The sequence below is a fragment of the Myotis davidii genome, unplaced genomic scaffold, assembly GCF_000327345.1.
Source record: "Myotis davidii unplaced genomic scaffold, ASM32734v1 scaffold221, whole genome shotgun sequence".
NCBI classification, from domain to species: Eukaryota; Metazoa; Chordata; class Mammalia; order Chiroptera; family Vespertilionidae; genus Myotis; species Myotis davidii.
In genome coordinates this window covers 3,397,380-3,418,465 of record NW_006293349.1, presented here as the reverse complement: position 1 = coordinate 3,418,465, position 21,086 = coordinate 3,397,380, and the positions used below count along the sequence as shown (strand labels likewise).

The following is a 21,086-nucleotide window of genomic DNA, read 5'->3' as shown; positions in this document are numbered from 1 at the left end:
ATTTCTCGTTTTCTTTTTTCTCATTGAGGTGTCAGTGAAACCATCTCTTAGACTGGATTTTTTTTTAAAAAGTTCTTCTCTCTAAGCTGGTCCTCTTATTCTATTGTGAAGTTCTGCGTTTTTAGTTGATTCATTCACTCAACAAATATTTATTGATAAGATTCTTCATGAATAGTAATAGTGGCCAGAAATAGTGATAGGATCTAAAGATTCAATAGTAAATGAGATATGATTGTTGGCCTTGTTGAATGCATAAAGTAGCAGGGAGATATATACTTTGGAATTTATGGATTCAATTTGTTGTGACCAATTATGTGTCTGGTATTGGTATTAGCAGTAAATATATAGAGTCCCATTACATATCTGAGGACTGTTACAGCACAGGAAGCCCCGTGTGCTCTGGGAACACGTAAGGTGGGATCCTGTCCATCAGGCTCACTTTCTCCTGTCATCCCATGCTTCCTGGATGAACGGTTGTGCATATTGGACTAGTTTGTTATATCCGGGCTACTGTTCTGATTCTTGTACATTCTCATTTAGTCTGTAAACTATTAAAATTCAAATGTTAAGGTAGATACATCACCAGATAGTTTTTAAAAGATATTTATATATGTATATATATGTATATATATATATGTGTATATATTTATTTATTTCTCTGTGTGCGTATGTATAGTATACTTGAGCTATATATTACCATCCTGTCAGGTAGCTTCTTTGGTTAGAGCATCGTCCCAATGCGTCAGGGTTGTGTGTTTGATCCTGGTCAGGACCACATACATTCACTAGATTACTAAACTAACGTAACATGTAGTAGTATTAAGCCTTTATATATATAAAAAGCATAATATGCTAATTAGACCTTCTGGGCGACCTTCTGGACTAATTTGGGGCTGCGAGGGAAGCCCGGGTTCTGGGTGCCAGAGGGAAGCTGGTGCCAGCAGCCAGGGGAAGGAAGGCCTACTCTTGCATGAATTTTGTGCATTGGGCCTCTAGTGTGTGTGTGTGTATTAATATATATATTTATATGTTTATTATATTTATATATTTTAACCTTTGTCTAAAAGTCATGGCAAAGATGTCAGATGCCATCATGAAAAGTTGGGATCCATTCTTCTGGATATACTTTATAAAGGTTCTGCTATATATCATGTATGGATATATACACAGGGTGGGGCAGAAGCAGTCTATCCATACACTGTATGCCTGTACACATGTAAGTGTGTGTGTCTGTGCAAGTGCATGCATCTTTAATGAGTTTGTGGTCGTAATGTGCTTATTCTGTCTTCTTTTTAGAAGTGGGAACAAGATCCCGAAACCTTCCTGATCCTCATAAAGGGCGCCGGGGAGAAGGCTTTCTGTGCTGGGGGAGACATCAGAGGTACCAGCCCCTCCTCGCCCTGAGTGCTCCCTCGACAGAACGGATAAAGTGCTAGCCAGCTTTCCTACTACTTCGTCACGTGTGTTACTTTTTAGAATTTTTTAAAAAGTTAATATATTCTCAGCTAGTTGTCAGTTTAAAGATGGGTGGAGCCTTATGTATTGATTTTTAGCTTCTTTAGACTATTTTTGCATAAAAGCCTAACTTGATATTGTTGTTTGGAAATACAGTACAAATTGTAGAATTATTCTAGTTTACATGAAATACAACAGGAATTTCAATTCCAAGAAATTTAGCTTCTTGAAAGATCATAGTTCAGAACCATAAGTGGGCACTCAGAAAAATTTTTAAATGATATTGTGAACGTCACTTAATTTTATTTTATATGGAAGTAATTGATTAGAATAAGACTGGAAGGAGATGTCAGGTCTTTGAGGAAGAAGAGCTTCAGCATGCAGTGCAGGGTACCCTCCTTTCCGTTGAGAATGGCAAGGAGTGGTCAGCACTGAGTGGAGACGGTAGAGGAGCGTTTGGGGCATAAACCAGGGAAAGCTTCAGAATGACAAGAATGTTAAAACTGTCTTTTAATAGCCATGTAAAGAAGTCAAATTTGGAGCATTTTAAAGGAAGATGACATTAGAGTTAGTTTAAAACTATAAACAGTCAACAGGTTTTGTGTGACTTTCCCATAACAGAAGAAACATACCTACCATACATTTAATTTGTGTGCTAGTAGGTGATTCTCGTAGGCCTTGACGGCAGGAAGAGGCATGTGTGCTTGCAGTGTGCGTGAGAGAGAAGGGTCTCATAATGGTATTGACAGTGACTGCAGAAAACACAGTGGGTGTGAGCTTGGATGATAGGCAGTTGCAATAGAAAGGAAACCACTGGTAGTGTTTATAATTCAGGCATTTACTGTGCACCTTTGTATTACGCCAGGCAGCAGTATGCCGTAGCAGCATCTTTGGGAAGATGTATTTCCTTTTGTATTATTAATAAATAAGGGCCTTACTATCTCATTTCCCTCTCTAGCTTCTCCTTTTAAGTTTCTCCTTCAATCTTTTAAAACGACTTCTTTCTTGATTTTGTTCTTTCTGGCCTGTGTGCCTTTGTAGGTACTCCTTCCTCTACTCAAAACTCTCCCCTGCCTCATCACTTTCTAGGAAATCCCCATCTATTGTTCAAACTTGGCTCAGACTGTGCCTTCTGGGAAGCCGTCTTTCCATGGCACCTCCTGCTCCCGCTCCTGCAGCACCTGCCTTAGAATGAGCGTCGCACCAGCACTGTATTTTAGTATCTTCTCTCCGGTCTGCATTTAGGACAGAATCTTACATTGCTGTCTTCATAACTGCAGCACCTAAAACTGCGTGGTACTCGGTGGATGCTCAGTAAATGTTTCGTGGGGAAGTGAAAGTGGCAGAAATACTGAATTAGATGGGATGCGTCAGGGTTGTGTGTTTGATCCTGGTCAGGACCACATACAAGAGTCAACCAACGAATGCACAAATAAGTGGAACAACAAATCCATGTGTGTTCTCTGTCTCTCCCCCTCTCTTTCTCTCAAATCAATAACTTAAAAAAACATATATATTACCAAAAGAAATGTATGTCCACCATTTAAATATTCATTCAGGTGCTACAGAAAACAATCAAAAGAAAGTACATTTTGTAGCAATATATAACTTCTAAATTTAAGTGAAACATTTTGTAGGAAATTGGAGTTGACATGGGACTATGGACCTCGGGCTACCTATAACATGTCTGTGGCATGGTCAATTTCAAAATGTTAACAAATCATTCTAGAGTTTTCCCCAGGACTGAGTATTACAGTATTTTAAATTTATTTTATTTGATTCTATTGACTAGAAAACACTTTTTTAAAAATTTGTAATCATTTTTTCTTTCTTTCTTTCTTTTTTTGTAACAATCTCAGAAGTTGTAAAGGGAGACCGGAAGATAAGTCAGGATTTCTTCAGAGAAGAATATGTGCTAAACAATGCCATTGGTATGTGCTTTGCTGAGAGCTTTGAAAATGGAATCAAGAAAAGCAGCATTAAAGTATGAGTTATTAAAAATGTAACCAGTAGATAATCTTATTTAATCTTTTATATGCTATGTGTCAGTCATAAGTAAATTTGATTAAACTATTCGGACTGCTCATTCCGAAACCACACTTTCATATTAGTAGGCTGTTCTCACCTATTTGTCATTCAGTTGATATGAAAACATGATTCTGATCATAGGGCTGGCTTTCTTGGAAAACAAAAGACGTGAGTCCCAGTTTTCTCTGTACAATGAGGTATCATTTTCTAAGTCTTGAAGAATTTGGGATGAAAGTCTCTAGTTGACATTCCAGAGCCTGGGTTTAGATGTTAAACTACAGGGAATAATACAGTAAGTACTTGTGTGCTCACCAGCCCAGAGGGAGCAGGCATCAGTACTTTATTTTGCCTGCTTTCCTGTTTTTACATAAAATGTTTTACAATTTATGTAAAAGAAATAGGATTCTACACATTTTAACATTACAGCTCCGTCTGCCTTGTTGCTTTCCTGGGCACCATTTCTCTCCCCAGAGGCAGCCGCTACCCCTCCACAGAGCACCGCTGTTGGTAATTCGTAGTTTACCCTCCCAGACCACACTAGAGTTTACTACATGCTTACCTATGTGTTGCTTACCTATGTTATATAGAGGGTGTCCAAAAGTGTATACATGCTTCAGCAGCTGATAACTCAGTTAATTTTCACTCCTTTTCAGGTTTAACAGATTTGAGATAATGGCTGAAGCCAGACTCATCTTTGAGCAAAGAAAATGTATCCTAAAGTGCCACCAGACTTTTTTTTACGGAGATACATAAAAGATAAAGTTTATGGTACAAATCTGGTGACAGCTGACAAATTGAGGGCACATAAATGCTGAACGAAATGACCCTTGATGTCTGCGATCCCATTGCTTTGCCTTATCCTCTGTGCCTGGACCAGAATAGTCATCAGTTTGAAAACAGGCATTGGCAAAAAAATTATTCATATCTGTAGTTTTTTAAACTTTTGAAAATGAACTGTATGTTAATAGACACTGACTTTATAATCATTCAAAGTGTATATACATTTTTTGGGACACCCTGTATGATATACACATAAGATATGCATGTAACGTGTAAGTATATTTACGCCTAATGCCAGTACGTCTATTGAACATAGTTGAATTGGCAGTTAATGACAGAGCTGAGACTACAATCTGGGCCTTCCGACTTCTGGTCCGTGCTTTTTCCTTTATGCTTCACTTCTCTTTGTATCCAGTTACTTGAGATTTATAGAAAGTTATGTTTAAAGTTATGTTCTTTATGTTTAAAGTTATGTTCTTTAAAATACAGCTGTGTATATAAACAATGGCTTGTAAGGCAGTTGTTAGTCATATTTCTCAGTAGCTGAATTAAAGCTTCCATTTGTTTCAAATTGCAGGGTTGAGTTGTTAAGTGATTATGAACAGATGATCAGGATTGTTTATGGATTGTCATTTTAAGAAGAACATTTTACAGGCCACACATTTAGTCTACCTTGATATTTCTTGCAAAAATTTCCTTGGGAAAATATTCAGTTGATATAACATGTGGTTTTTTTAGGGGGAAATTTTTTTTAAACATTGCAATTAATTACAATTCTTTTTCTTTTAGATTCTTGCCAGAAACCGTATGTTGCATTTATTCATGGAATTACAATGGGTGGAGTAAGTAGACTGTTTTACTCTCATCATTACTATGTGAGTTGTATTAGAAATAAGTTAGTTATTAAACAGAAATAGGTCCTGGCCAGGTAGGTCATTGGTTAGAGCACCGTCCTGATACACCGAAGTTTCAGGTTCGGTCTTCAGTCAGGGCGCATACAAGAAGCAACCAGTGAATGCATCAATAAACTGAACAACAAATCGATGTCTCTCTCTCTCTCTCTCTCTCTCTCTCTCTCTCTCCAAAATTGATTTTAAAAAACCCCAAACAAACCAGAACTGAAGCGATGAATATAACACAATAAAACTTGTTGAAACAAAGTTATGTTTGGATTGTAGAGCCTTGCAAGTTTGGGATACACTTATATCACGTTTACACTATCTCCACCCAAAAGAAAATGGTCTTATGTTATATGCTGTGTTAGCGTCTGGAATTAACAGTTTTTTTAACCAATAGAACTCCCTGAATCTTGTTTTTAAAAACGTAGAGCCCTTTTCTGCTATAAGTAACCGATCGCTCCCAACAGCGTCGGGAGAGAACCTGGGCTGTTGGTGTGTTTTGCCTCCGAGTAGTGGGGATGTGGGGCCGGGGTTGTCTGTGGCACAAGCTCCCCTCAGTGACAGTGGCTATTCTGTGACATTCTCTGAAGTGGCCTTTGTCAGTTGAAATCTTTACTTTGAGACTACGCTCTTACAAAGAAGTCTGACAGGTCCCTGGCCTTGAATAACTTGATGTGGAGTTGGAGAAAACATAAGATAATTAGCAAGTGGCAAATTGTATGGCACTGACAATAGCAAAGGCAAACGTTTCAACAAGTGGGAGGTCTGAGGGAGTCTCCATGGCAGGAAAAGGTAGGCTTCAGGTAGGTGGTAGGAGGCCAGAGGGTAGGATTTAAACTTCCACCTGCCCCAGTGTTGCAGGATCTGGTCGTGGGCATGTAAGAATCCCCTCTTTTTCTGAGGCCCCCCGCACTTCTGCAGCCTGAGGGCCTGGGGCTTGACATCCCTCTGGGAGGGATTCCTCAGTTGTGGTGAGGAGCAGGAGTTGATGCCGGTGGTGTTTTTTGTCAGGAAGCGCTAACAGAGGGAAGATAAGAGCTCCCTGAAGAAGTGCTGCAGAACAAGGGCAAGGAAAGGAACTGCAGCACTGAATGGGGACGGAACCAGGGCAAAGGAAAACAGAACAAAGAAGACTTGGGGGGTCCTTGCTACCTTGTGAAAAGCTGTGGCCCCAGTAAAATCAGGACAACAGCCCCTAAGGAGACGACAGCTCAGAGGAGAGAGTCACAGGTTGCAAAGGCGAACCAGGCGGCCCAGGAAGGCGACCAAAGTGCAGGAGCAGGAGTTGGATTTGGTGCATGTTACTAAGGCAGACAATGGCTGTGCTTTCAGTAATGCATATATTGAGGCTGTGCCTGTGGAGGACAAAGGGATAAAAGGAGCAGTGATAAGAAGGAGTAGTGAGGTGGTGAATGCGAAAGATACCGGAAACCCCACACAGGAATGATAAATACTCCATGGAGTGTAAATCCAATAGTTGCAACAGAAATGATATAATTAAAGATTATTTTCTCTTATTTAAGTAAAAACTAAAAACTCTCAAACCTTTAGAAGGAACTGCCTGGGACTCCAGCAGCCTCTGTGTCACCAGCCACAGCCCCCACTGGTTTTTACAGCCAGAGCTTATGGGGACGCCTCTTCCCAGTCCTGGAACCCTAGGCGGGGGTCTGGTGTGGCCTGGGACCCCTTGCTCCTCAGGCTAGACCTCTGCAGCCAAGACATCGCTCCCATTTTCACCCTCACACGTGGGTGTGGGACCAGCCAGGTCTGCGTCTCTGCCTTTCCTACCAGCCTGAGGTGGCTGCTGCTTTCAATCCCTAACAGCCAGATTTCAGGCAGTTCTGAATGATGGTGCTCTCTAGCTTAGGTGTCTGTGTCTTAATAGAACACCTATAACATGATATTGGCTTTTACAGAGAGTATCAAACATTGTGATTGACTTTAGAAACGTTGACATTGAAGGATATAGGTAATAACTGAAGGATTTATTCATTTCCATCGTCTTTTAAAATATAAGATTGGTATATAGTACATAGAATTTATAGGAAATTGCATGTGTTTTTTTAATATTTTCTGAAAAAGGTTTAAAAGTTTCAAGAGCTTTTAAATGGCTGAACTTGAACTGAGGAAATGTAATGAGAAGTTAGAATAATCAGAAATGAGCCCCTTTCTAATGCATTCACACTGATAGAACTCTGAGTGCTTGACATTGTTTCAAATAATTTACATGTTTTAACTCAATTAACTGTGTAATGTCAAAGATAGGGTACACTGGTTAGAAAGGATTAAGAATGAGAACTAAATGTAATAGAAGTTTTGAACAATGTGAAGAGAATATAAAATAGGAAATGTATGTTACAGTGTGAACACTGACATAAATTTTTTGATACTTTGTCATCACGCGTATACTCCTTATTTATTTTATTCAAATATCTGTTTATTCAACTATGTTTATTCAGAGATGACTGTTAAGTTTGCCCTTCTCAGTGACATTCACCAAATCCGAGGCTTCTGGCCAGCCTTTTTATTTTCTAAAACTTGTGTCTTAGTAACCATTTTTAAAGAGTTCCATGGTTGGCCCCATGGTATCTGAGAAAAATGGTATTGCTAATTTTATCTGACGAAACACGAATAAGTAAGATGTGCTGACATTCTACTTAAAGCTGCAGAAGTTTCCTAGAGTAGCTTGATGGTGCTTTTCTGACCTGGTCCCACGAATTCACTCAGTGGTCTGGGTAGGCAGTTCGCAGTTCTGTTTGGAATGAGAGGGCCTTGGGGGGTTCGGGGGAGGGAAGGACGTGAAGCATGGCACAGAGTGGGAGCAAAGACACCTTCGCCAAAACAAGCCCATCGCAGACACAGGGAGGCCTGGGTACTTGTCACCCAGTCAGGTCTCAAGTTGTGTGGTTCAGGGTTTCCCTCAGTCTGTCTCCTGGAGGCAAGTCTTACGGAATAGAAAGATGATTATTTGTTCATTTGCTCATAATATTCTGAGTGTACGCATTTGTTCTTATTCTCTTATAGTATTTTAAAACATGTTTTGCCTTATTTGCCTAGGGAGTTGGACTCTCCGTTCATGGGCTATTCCGAGTGGCTACTGAAAAGTCTCTTTTTGCAATGCCAGAAACTGCAATAGGTAAAAAACAAACCCACAATTTTCATAATTACTTTTATTTCAACTTATTTTGACTGCACTATATGTCACACAAGAGTTGGTTAATTTCTTCAACAACAGTGTAATCTGAACTATTAGGAAATAGGGGATTTTATGAACAATGTTATGCTAATAAACTGGACAGTGCTCCAACCAGCTGAGCGCCCCAGCCAGGGCAGTTCTGGGTCCATTCTGATTGGTTGCTTATCACCTCACTATGGGCAGCATCTTCCTGCTTCTTAAGATGCGTGGCAGTTTCTAATTGGACTCCAGACATTGTAAACTTCACCTTGTTGGGCGCTGGATGTTTTGTTTTCTTATAAATATTTATGAGCTTGCTTCTGGGAGGACTTAACTCATTTGCAAACAGTTTGATCCTTGTAAGTCTTGCAAGATTTTGGATGTTTTGGTGCAGGATCTGAGCAGTTGCCCAGCGAGTGCTACTTACTTCCCTCTTTGTATTCTGCTCAGTGCTGCATGCATCGTGTGCTTTCTCGTCTGACTGGCGGGAACAGGCACTCTCCCAGCTTGGTGCGGGTCCTGGTGCTATTCTGGTTAATCCTTTCTTCCCTCTTCCTTTAGACTGTCCATTTTTTATTGTCAGATAACACTTCATCTCATGAACAGAGTTCAGTTTGCTCATCCGTTCACTCACTGGCAAACATTGGGTGGTTTTCAGCTTGTGTCTGCTATGCATAATCTGGTAGAACCATTTTTTTAAAATTTATCTTTATTATTGAAAATTACGATGTCCTCTTTTTGTTTGTTTTGGTTTTGTTTTCTTTTTCCCCTTTTTTATTTATTGGTTTTTTAGAGAGAGAGGAAAGGCGGTGGGGGAGAGCGAAATATTGATGTTTTGATTGGTTGCCTCCCATATACACCCCGACCAGGGATAGAACCCACAACCTGAGCATGTGCCCTGACTGGGAATTGAACTGGCAACCGTTTGGTTATGTGCAACCCGCTGAGCCACACTGGCCAGGCTGTGTAACCCTTCCTTAGGGTTCTTGCCCTAGCCACAGTGGTTTATTCATACACGAGTACTGCTCAGTGCTAGTCTCACCTAGAGCAGAGAAAGTTACATGCATCTCTCTCATTTGAACCCCTGCGGTCTCTCTTTGTTATTTAATTACAGGACTATTCCCTGATGTGGGCGGAGGCTATTTCTTGCCAAGACTTCAAGGAAGACTGGGTTACTTCCTTGCGTTAACAGGATTCAGGCTGAAAGGAAGAGATGTGTACAGAGCAGGAATTGCTACACACTTTGTAGATTCTGAAAAGGTGAGTACTTGGAAATTGCATCTTGTGTTGTTGGAAGAACTCATCGCATGGGAGGCAGTGGGCGGCTGGGGTCCTAGGCTTCGGTAGCCGGAGGTCTGAATCCTGGATGTCCTGCTTACAGCTCTGTGACCGCCGGGAAGGGTCTCAGCTCCCCAGATGCAGGTCCCTGGGTCAGGAAGAAGGGCTCCCTGTGCAGAAGGACCGGAGTTTGCTCGTGGAGCGCAGCCCCCTGGGTTTGATAGAGCGTGGTCAGGGGAGGCCTTCTGGGTGGAGGAGACATTTAACAAACAGGTGGGACACGGGCACTCGGGCAGCAAGCACCGCTATGTTTTGGAGACAGTGAAAAGCCCATTTGATGGAGCACAGGGGAGGTGTGTGAGGGGCCAGGAGAGAGCTCGGTGTGGCTGTGTTACAGAGCCTGCGGCCACTGTAGTAGCCACAGTTCCATGGGATCATTTTAGTTCAAGTCAGTTACAGTGTACAGTTCAGATCTTTGGTTGTGGTATCGCATTTCACCTGCCCCGTAGCCAGAGGAGAACAAAGATGAGTGTCTCAATCCCTCCTCTCCAGTTCCCCACCTTCACTCATTCCTCGCAAGACAACACCTGCTGTGGGAACGTGTGTGCACATGTCAGTGACAACCTCCTTCAGTAGCTCAGCCGAAGAGAGGGGCATCATCATTTTAAGGCAGGAATTTCAAAGAAGAATATAAAGTTTCTGAAGTGCCTTGTGTTACCGTGGTGTTTCAAATCTGTTTCCTGTACCCCCCTTATTATTATTTTTTTACCTTTAGTTGAGCCTGTTAGAAGAAGATTTATTGTCCCTGAAATCTCCTTCCAAAGAAAAGATTGCAGATGTCTTGGAAACGTATCACGCAAAGGTAACCTTGTCAGTATTCTAACCTCAGGTTTTAATCCCGGGGAAGGGCGAGTGGCTGGAGAGCGGTGATGAGCACTGTGGTGCGTGGATGTGGATAAATGTGCACAGCCTCTGAAAGCCACAGAGGAAGAGTCTGCAGAGCTGTCAGGGTTGGGGCTGAGTCCAACCAAATCCAAGGTCGTTGCCCTGGCAACCAGCCCTCCCATCCTCCGGGCTTTGCAGAGTCCCCTCATTAGCAGCAACAGTGCTGTGGCCAAGAGGGACTTGTTATGAAAACAAGACACCCGTCTCACCTTTATTTTGGGAACTGAAGACAAAAGACCAAATATTAACACGGAAGGTACTTGCTTATGTTTCAAGGCTGTGGGCAGCTGTGAGCCATGAGTGAGACTGAGCATCTGTGCATTTTAAGTTACGCGGGATGGAGAATGCAGCCGAGGTGGCACGGAGTAAAAGCTTTAGTGCTATGCATGGTCATGATTTATGGAGGGCCCTTGTCTGTGGGCTTCTCGTAGTGGACCCATGCCAGAGGAAGTTGCAGCCTCAAACCATTGCCCAGCCTCCTTACCCTTGGGCTGTGAGCACTGAAGGGGGCTCTACAGTGTAGAGATAGAGTGCTCTCCAGCTGAGGGCACTGAACAGAGCATGCACCTGCTCCAGAAGAAGAAACTTCATAAACCCAGTGATCAGTGCTCAGGCCATTGTGACACACGCAGAAAACAGGGCACGTGATAATACAACAATTTTATGTAGGAAAGTACAGATGTGTGGAATAAATCAGTAGCACTTGTTAATTTTCTGTGAGGTCTAAGAAATTCTGGACTTTTCATCCATAAAACAGAACAAAAACCAGTCATCTTTTCATTCCTTATATCTCTTCTACCAAGATTTACAGGAGCCAATTTTTAAAAATATATATTTTATTGATTTTTTACAGAGAGGAAGGGAGAGGGATAGAGAGTTAGAAACGTCGATGAGAGAGAAGCATAGATCAGCTGCCTCCTGCACATCTACTGGGGATGTGCCGGCAACCAAGGTACATGCCCTTGACCGGAATCGAACCTGGGACCCTTGAGTCTGCAGGCTGACACTCTATCCACTGAGCCAAACCGATTAGGGTTACAGGAGTCAATTTTTAATATTGGCTTAAAGCACATGATCACCCCCATACCAGTCTTAAATAAATCTTGAGTGTGTGGACTATGTTTCTAGAATAATATTGTAATCCACATTTTGTTTACTTTGAAGAAAAAAAAAAAGCTTTAGTGCTGAGTGTGACTGCACAGCCCGGAAGGACTGCCCGGACTGCCCCAGCTGGTCCTCTCATAAAAGCCTCGTATCCAAAGCAGACGGGCCTGTGGCGTCATGCTGTGCACTGCTAGGACTCAGCTACACCAGCACAGGTGTGTGTTCACACTTTAGGAAGGACCTTGAGCCTGACCGATGCACCTCACTGGTGGGGCTCACCTGCACCAAGAGGCCACCCGTTCTATTCCCCGTCAGGGCACATGTCCGGGTGCCGGGCTTGATCCCCAGTAGGGGGCGTGCAGGCGGCAGCCGATCGATGTTTCTCATCATCGATGTGTCTCTCTCTCTCCCTCTCCCTTCCTCTCTCTCTAAAATCAATGAAAGTATATTAGAGAAAAATGAATGACCTGGATAAACTGGAATTGGTGCAGTAGAGGCCCTGGGTTATGAGGATCCTGCAGTGTGAGGAAGGATGAAGGTGGAAGAGGGTGAATTAGAGCTAGAAACACGAGGGCTTATTTTTGGCCCAGAATTAAACACAAACTCTAGCCACAGCTGCCCCCACACTCGGGGCACTATTCTATCTCTGCGGCTGCAGGGAGCTGGCGGGATGCCTGCCTCACGTGGCGTTGGGCAGGACAACCTCCCGGTCCTTACAGCCCTTGAACTTCCTGACACGCTGTGACGGACACGTGTCACAGAGATGATGTGAAATAAAAGTACAGGAGCACTTGGCCTTCGACCCTGTCAGGTGTGGCCTGGAATAGACACGTCTGAGCTTTGAACACAGTGGTAGGCAGTCAGGAGACAGTTGGATGGAATTGGATTGAAAGCGATAATCGGTCACATAGTGTATCCTTCAATATGAACTGATGGAAGATTTTTAAAGGATTTGAGTTACTTCAAATGAATGTCAATATTTTTCTTTTCACACAGTCCAAGGCTGATGAGGGCAAGGCGTTCGCCCTGGAGGAGCACCTGGGCAGGATAAACAGGTACGAGCCCCGGGTGCCCCTGCCCCTGGGGCTGGGAAATGGGACCTGCTAGTGGAATGCCATGTGTTGAGGATGCACCTAATGCTGCAGCTGGAGAGCACAGTGCTTTTATTTCACTCACCTTTGAAAACAGCTTCTTGGCCACTCTGTTGGTAATCCACGGACTTATGTTACTGAAAAACATCTTTTTTTTTTTTTTTTTAAGTGGGAAAGAGAGGCTAGAAATAATTGAGTTAACTTACCTTTTATCTTTGTAAAGTCGTCTTCCCTGAAGGTCTGATGTATCAAGCCCTCGGCCAGTGGTTTAGTGAGTGATCTGAGAGATTAACAGACTGGCTTAAGAACACAGGAGGAGGGAAACTACTGGAAAATAAGACAACCGTCTCTACAGTTAGAAGCACCAGTTTTTCAGTTTTGATATCATTTACTTAGAAGTAATAATGCAGGAGATCCAAAGAGAAAACTTAGGCTCTGTTGTGTGTCACCAAGAGCAGAGCAGTGTTAGCGCCTGCGCCTGGCAGAGGGGAAGCCTGTGCTGGGCTCTGGCTGTCACAGGAGGAAGGGATCTCAATGTGACATCACGTGTCTCCTCTCCTACAGCTGCTTCTCCGCCAACACCGTGGAGCAGATTATTGAAAATTTACAGCGAGATGGTTCGCCTTTTGCCCTGGAGCAGCTGAAGGTAAAGCATGGGTCACTTCTGCCCTGAGCAGGTGGGTTCTCGGGCGGGGAAGGCTTCGAGGGGGCAGGTTTCTGTGGTGGTGGCGTAGCCCACTGTTGTTGTTCCCACAAGACCTTACCAAACCCAAGTGCCGTGTCACCAAGCCCTTGGCCATCACAGGGAGCCTGAGGCACGCTTCCCCTCCAGGGTCCTCCTGTCCTGGGGAAGCACCAGGGGCGTGTGTATTAGAAGGTTGGGCAACAGGGACGGTCACCTTGCAGCATGTTGCAGGTGTGACACTGATCGGTAAGTTCTGTTAATGAGCAGCAGCTCAATATATGGTTTTTCTAAGCAGTAGGTTTAATAAAAAAAAAGAAAAATCTTTTAAAATCCTTTGTGCGCCATAACTCTCGGTAGACGCAAGCGGGGACCTTCCCCACACGCCACGAGCGTCTATAAAAAAAATGTTTTCCTTAAGTGGCAGCCCTGATCAACTTTAAGATCATTTTTCGTGAGAATTTTCACCTGGAAATATTCAAGAACACCCGGATTGTGAGTAATATATTTATTTTTATAGTATTCATTGCACATTGATTTTTAAAATTAAAATTCAAAATATCGTGGCGTGTGGGGATGGTTTCCGCCTTGGACGCGTGGCAGTCAACTGATTAAACTAGCACAAGGCTCCATCTCCAGCCACCGCTGAGCCTAAGCAGTTTCTCAGTCTCAGGGGCACGATCTTCCACAGCCGGCTCGGCTGGTGACAGCGGGAGGCGCCGCGTTGTGGGAATGCCATGCCGGCAAGTTAGACCCCTGAGACAGCTTTCAGACTCCGAGACGCGGCAGGCACGCATCAGAGCAGGTGGGACAGCGATCTCTCTCCCTGACTCACAAAGTCATTAACGTTATTCCAGCTTTTAGGAATGTTTGCATAAATGTAGATGATGGTTTTCTGTTTCAGGGATTCTGACTTCAAGTTGGCTCTCTTCTTCCAGAGCAACATAAAAACTAGTATTCCTGTTATCACTGTTTTCAGCAACGTGGCTGAGTGTGCCCTTAGCAGTTCCATTTGCAAACAGCCACGCAGCACTTGGCCTGACAGGCGATCTGGTGTCACTTTACAGCAGCTCAGATGTGCAGGGACCACCTCCCTTGAGAACACTGCCCCCCTGGCTGAGGGGGTGCTGGACACCCTCCTGCTGCCTCTGTCCCACTGGCATGTGATCGTCCCACACACAGAAAGGGGTTCTGGCAAGCCCATCCCGCGAGGCCACACACACACACACACACACACACACACACACACACACAGGACGTGCGAGTTTCCTTCTCACTCGGCTCACCTGGAGCTCCGGTGAATGAACGTGGCTCCAAAATGCCCATCTCTGCTGGGAGTGATGTGACGTGACGTGACGTAATGTGGGATCAAACTCCCGCTGAGGCTTCCTGGCCGAGGTAGACACCCCAGAACCACCCAGAACCACTTGAAGGGGAAGATAGCCGCTGCTGCTCAGGTGAAACGTTTGCAGACGAGAGAAATGCTGGACGGATGTTAGGAGGGCCCTGGTGCTTGTCTCAGCGAGCCTCTCGGGTGGCTCCTCGCCCGGGCGTCCTCGGGTCCCTGTGCTCTTCCTGCAGGTCCCAGGCTTTGTCGCGTTCCTGTGCCAAGTGCCACCACATCCTCTACCTCTCGGGGTCCTTTTCTCTCCAGGATTGACTCTGGGAGAGACATCATTGCTTCAACATCCTTACTAATCGTTAGAAACATAGTGTTTGGTGCACACCCAGTGATGACACGTTACACACGCGCTGAGGGGTCCTCCCACTGAGTCCGTTGCAGCAGTTGGAGAGATGGACTTTTCCTTACTGTCATGTTTGCTTGGTGCTTGGGCAGGGTTAGCCTAAAGCAGTGATGGCGAACCGATGACACGCGTGTCAGAAGTGACACGTGAACTCATTGTTTTGGTTGATTTTTCTTTGTTAAATGGCATTTAAATATATAAAATATCAAAAATACAAGTCTTTGTTTTACTATGGTTGCAAATATCAAAAAAATTCTCTATGAGACACGGCACCAGAGTTAAGTTAGGGTTTTTCAAAATGCTGACACACCGAGCTCAAAAGGTTCGCCATCACTGGCCTAAAGTGTAGCCTTACTTTGCTAGGACTTTGTCATCTGAAAGTGCTGTATGAAGGAGCACATTTTAACATGATTAATACCAAAACTCAGCTGGTTTGTTATAGACAGTAGAGGAACTATTGGTATAAAACTAGCAAATGCTTTTTCCTAACAGGTAATTAATAAGATGTCTCCAACATCTCTCAAGATCACACTGCGGCAGCTCACAGAGGGGTCCTCAAAGAGCTTGAAGGACGTGTTGACCATGGAGTACCGGCTGAGCCAAGCTTGTGTGGTGAGAATTGGTCTAAGTGTTACCATTTCAGAGCTACGAGCTAACATATGGTCATTGTAGAGCGTGCAAAACACGGAGCCATCGATAGGAAAACGGCCGTGGATGTCTCTGTAGAAACACAGTGGGACAGTTAGCTCAGGTGCCATGGAGACACTTGAGCAGAGGGGATGGGTGGTGGTGGAGTGGGGACCCGTCGGTCCGTCTCTGATGCTGTGGCAGCAGTGGCCGTGGGAGTGGGAGCTCAGCGGGTGTAGAGAGAGGTCGCCGGGAGCAAGGGCGCTCACAAGCTCTCCCTCATGTCTTCCAGGGAGGCCATGACTTTCCTGAAGGCGTCCGGGCAGGTGAGTGACAGCTGGCTCCTTCGGCTCTCATGGGAGCAGAACGTGTGAGCGCACACTGTTCATCCAAGATGGTTGCTGTTTAATTAGTGAAAATTAGACTTTTATACAGATTGCAAAGTGTTAAAAAATTACCAACTGGCAGATAGGGGAGATAAGTGATTGCATCCAATATTGTTTTAAAAACTTACATGACTGCTCACTGCTCCCTAATTTATATGTAAGAGGTCACCCTGCTTTTAAAGTCACGGGCAGAGGCAGTGTGAGCTTGTCACTCATGCTGTTGCTGAAGCCTCAGAGAGATACGTTTATTCCGCACAATGCACGAGAAAAACCATACTACGTAATTAGTAAAATACGTGAATGTTTTTATTTATATTTTTCTTATTCGCAAAGCCAGTATATTTAGAAGAAGCAAGTGGTTGATTTTTTTCATTCCTAGCAAATTTGCAGTAATTTTTGTGCATATGCCCATATTTCTAAAAACATAGCTGTTACTTCTGTGAGTTCCCTCTGCCTGCACTTTGCATGTCTGGTTTCCTCATGTTTTTATTGATCACTGTCATGTAGTAAGACTGGATGCGCTCTGCCTGAATAGAGCTTCGGTCAGCACCGGGCACTGTGTGGGGAACTTCTGAGCTTATGGCCTGATCTCCTGTCTGAAGTGAGCCTGGGCTCAGACCCTCTCAGAGGCACATGGCCCTAAGTGGGAGGGGGCCAGAGGTCGTACAGAAACCAGTAAGATAGGCATTTCCCCCACTAATTCCCAGCAACGTGGGATCAGAGCCTGGACTTCTGATTTTAGGAGGATCCGTGCGATACTTGGGTTCTGCTGCCAAACCTTCATTTTATGTGAGAGCAACCCTTCTTAAACTTAAAAAAGACGGGTGTTGCTTCTAGATACACTGTCATGATTTTAAGGAAAAAGAGTTGAAACCGAGCTGCATTAGCTTCTGACTACAATGCAGGTTATCAGGCTGCTTTTACTGAGGAGAAAGGATAGCCCCTCGTTAACCAGCATAACCTTCTTATTCAGAAAGTAGCGTCTGTTCTCAGGAAAACTGTTTGGTGTTTTTGCATAATCAAATGTTTGCGTTAATTTGCTAATTATAAAATATGTATCAAATTAAGTAAAGTAGCAAATTAGGGGAGTGGTTGTCAGAGGTGTTTGTTGTCAGCCTGTAGAGCAGACTTCTGGGCGTCGGGGAAAGCAAAGCAGGTCATTCTAGCAGAGCAGCTGCGGGCGGACTGGACCACGTCTCAGGGACCTGCGGGCGGAGCTGCCTCCATGCAGGCTGCCTGTCTGCTGACAAAGTGCTTGTTGGGAATAAAATAGACTCCGAGTTGATCACTCTTCTGCCCTTGAGGGGACGTCCGGGCGGCAGACAGCATTGGCAGAGGGCCCAGGGGTCCTGGTGGGAAGCCTGTCCCAGGGCTGCTGGCATGGGCACTGCCCCGGATGTGCAGCCCAGGTGGGCTGGGAGGATGACATCATGGTCAGCACCCTCACTGGGCGGATGCTGATGCTAATGCTGGGGCCTCACAGCCAGGCAGCTGAACTGCACCCGGTGTCCACACCTAACTATGCACCCACCCCCACCCCCTGGGCAGCTGAACTGCACCTGGTGTCTACACTTAACTATGCACCCACCCCCACCCCCCAGGCACCTGCTTCCTTGTCCCAGATTGCTGCTCTCATCGTTTACCTTGAACCCTACAGGCGGCGTCTGGTTCGTGTAGAGTTTGTTGATATGTTTCCACTCTTCACAGGGACTGTGCACGTTTTACTAGTAAGCATGGTTCAAACCGCCCGCCATGGCCATGTGAGTGCAGCCCCTTCCCTTCACGGCTTTGCGACAACTTAAGAAACCCCACAGAGCGGCCCTGCCTGCCCCCTCAGTCCCCAGTGGCAGCATTGGTAGTTGCGCACTGTCACCCGGAAGCTGGCACCGCCCCTTAAAGGGGCCTTACAGATGCCTCGCGCTCACCCTCCTGTGGGGTCTCCTGGCTGCACTCAGTGATGACACCACTGAGGCTGGAGGGGCTTCTCATGATGCCGGTGAGGTCGGCGCTGACTCAGGGCTGTGTGAGCGGAGGGCTCAGCAGAAGGCAGGGTCCACGCTGAGTTATGCGTAAGCCCCTTCCTCTCCCTTCAGTCATCTTCCCTCACCTCAGCCCTCCCCCCCTCCTGCTGTCCTCCCAGTCACTCCAGCGCTGGTCCAGCTGCTTTATCACAGGAGGCTTCCTTCAGGGCTTTGCCGGAAGATGACAAGGCTTCTAGCCCCGAACCCCGGCTCCGCTCAGAGGCCCGGGCTGGCGGCTGCCACACGGTCCTCATCAGCACGTGGCCGCCCGTCCGGAATCTGTGGGGCTTCACGTTTAAGAGGAACAGACACACACAAATTCACGCTTTGCAGAAAGACATGTGCTGGAAAGCCACGCCTCGTACCAGGCGTGTGTCATTCGGTAATTAGAATCCTGACTCAGCAAGGAATGAACTGACGTTTCTTGTTCTTCACTTCAGTTTTAATAGATAAAGACCAGAGTCCCAAGTGGAAGCCGGCCAGCCTGGCGGAAGTGACTGATGAGGCTGTGAGCAGTTACTTCAAGTCTCTGGGGAGCAACGATTTGAAGTTGTGAAGTGCCTGGGTTTGGGAGGCATTGGAACAGAGGTTGGCAAACGGAGGCTCGTGCCCAAGTCGGCTGCTGCTTCACATGCCCACGAGCTGGGCGGCTTCGGCAGCTTAATGGGGGGAAGGAGAGCAGAGACGGGCATTTCATGAACCACCGGTGTCCGCAAGTAAAGCGTTGGAGCGTAGCTGGACTCGCCTGTGTGCACTTCCCCTCGGGAGATCACAGCCCAGACGAGGCCGGCCAAGCCCACGCTGTTTCCTTTCCGCCCTTTCAGAGGACGTCTGCCAGCCCCTGACGAGATGGGACACGTGAGGTCCTCAGAGATTGGGTGGGAGAGCTGGTGGGAATGGGAGCTTAATGTCCGGCTTTGGCAAGGCGTTTATATGTTGATTAAGTAGATTATGTACAGATGATAAAAAATAAAATCATGTTCTTGGATACTGTGTTAATGCCTCATAGAGTTTTCTCCATGTATAAGTCTATTTTAAAATGACTATGAGTAACTGTAACAGAAGTGTTCCTTTTATAGCATCAGAAATCTCAGGCAAAGAGAAAGGTTCTTGTGAAGTTGTCTCGCCAGTGTTATTCACTCAGCCTCAGCTTTTCTAGTTAACCCTCCCCTCCCTGGGAGAGTGGGGCCTCACTTCCCTCTGCAGCACCCGCTGACCGGCAGGTGGGAGCTGGGGAGTCCAGGCTCCGAGATGGGGACGCCCTGGTGCCTGCAGTTGGCATCCAGCATCCGTGTGGGCATTGCCATTGGTCCTTACCCAGTTCAGTCAGGAGGGAGACGTGAACACGGGACTTCCACTTAGAATAGAAATCCCTTCAGTAACTGGTCCTGTTGACAAAACGAGGGTGTTCAGGGCACCAGAAGCCGCAGGGACCTGCAAGTCTAGGTGAGAATAAGTTAAAGGTCAGCTTCTTGTTTATGTTGTAACCCAGATAGCTTTTCCTGCGTGGGGAAACCCTCAGAAACTAAGAATTTCAGGGTTGTAAGAACAGCGTGGCAGCGATCCATGATTCTCTCATCATTGATGTTTCTGGCTCTCCCTCTCCCTTCCTCTCTGAAATTAATTAAAAACAAATTTTTTTTAAAGGGAAGTGGTGGAACTGAAAATGACATCAAAGGTTTTATCCTGGACCTTCCATCGGTGGGGAGCTGCAGCCCAGAGGCCTGGCTTTCCATTCTGTTCTTAGTCTATGCAGCAGGAAGGAGCTTCCAGAAACTTCAGGAGCAGCATAGGAATAAAGGTGCCCCAATAAGGAGCACGCTGACCATTCTCTTCTCAACGCTCTCTCCCGGGCCGAATGGCCCACGCAGCCACGCAGCCACGCGCATTAGTGGGTTCTGCTCACTCTGTGTTTGTGTGAAACACGGGAAATATCAAGGCCTCTGTGTTGAAAAGCCTGTAAGTGGGCAGGTTAAAAGCATTTGCTTCCTGAGATTAAATAGGGACTCAGAGCTAGTTAGTTGCAACTAGATCTTTATTGTACAAAGAAGTGTTTCCACAAAAATATTTGGAAAAAATACTCCATTTCATAGCTAAGACTTGGAGGGAGGGGCACTGGCTGATTAAATGTCAGTTTTGCCAAATGAGAGGGAGAGAGTGCCTCTGAGCTGTGCGTGTCCCACGTGGTCACACAAATGCAGGAGGAAGTAAACCTATGTGAGGGCTTTGTTTTAAATGACTGCTGACGGGAAGTATAGCGTGTCTTACCTCTAGATTTCTCACATACAAGTACAGTCTCTCCATTTCGTAAATGTCCGTGATACTGACTAGGATACAGGATATCATTGTGCCTTTACTGTGCCTACTTTTAGTGCCAATAAGGCAGTTTGACAAAGGATTCCTTGGGACTAGAGTCATTTCCATCCCCTTCACCCCTGTGCTTTCAGAGCTACTAATAACCGTGGGGAGTTGGCAGAGAACCTCTGAGAGCCGAGGGAGCTCGCACCCAGGCCTGTGCTGCCCGCGATGACCTGACCTGGCAGGAGGCCAGGCCCAGCGGTGGGGGAGGTCACGTGCCTAAAGGAGGTGGGCACATTCCCTCTGCCGCCTGCAGGGGGTCGTGGCCCGTGCTGGTCCCGGGCTGGTGGTGTGTGGGGTGCTGGCCTGTCCTCAGTGGGGAACGTGTTTCTGGGGAGCTGGCATTCGTGCTGCGCCTCACACACTCTGCCCCGCTCTCCTCCCTCACTGGCCATCTTAGTTCATCTGCGTGTGACACAAGTTGGAACAAATGTTTTCCCTGTTCAGTAACTAATGATTCTTCCCTGTTGTATGTCTCCTCCCTCCAACAGTCCTTTCCCCTTTAAAAGGAA

The 21,086-nt window shown here is 45.7% G+C and overlaps 1 protein-coding gene across 1 annotated transcript in view; it reads left to right on the top strand.

The window, feature by feature from the left end:
* HIBCH (3-hydroxyisobutyryl-CoA hydrolase) overlaps nt 1–19,211 on the top strand; it is a gene marked incomplete at its 5' end in the record, with an annotated part of 23,566 nt that extends 4,355 nt beyond the window's left edge. Inside the window, 11 exons of the mRNA XM_015566113.1 lie at nt 1,297–1,381; nt 3,315–3,386; nt 5,053–5,105; nt 8,220–8,298; nt 9,452–9,597; nt 10,391–10,477; nt 12,661–12,719; nt 13,320–13,401; nt 15,675–15,794; nt 16,102–16,135; nt 18,657–19,211. Of these exons, the coding sequence (XP_015421599.1) occupies nt 1,297–1,381; nt 3,315–3,386; nt 5,053–5,105; nt 8,220–8,298; nt 9,452–9,597; nt 10,391–10,477; nt 12,661–12,719; nt 13,320–13,401; nt 15,675–15,794; nt 16,102–16,135; nt 18,657–18,772 (933 nt within the window). The remainder of the gene's footprint in view (nt 1–1,296; nt 1,382–3,314; nt 3,387–5,052; nt 5,106–8,219; nt 8,299–9,451; nt 9,598–10,390; nt 10,478–12,660; nt 12,720–13,319; nt 13,402–15,674; nt 15,795–16,101; nt 16,136–18,656) is intronic.
* Nucleotides 19,212–21,086: the final 1,875 nt, after the last annotated feature.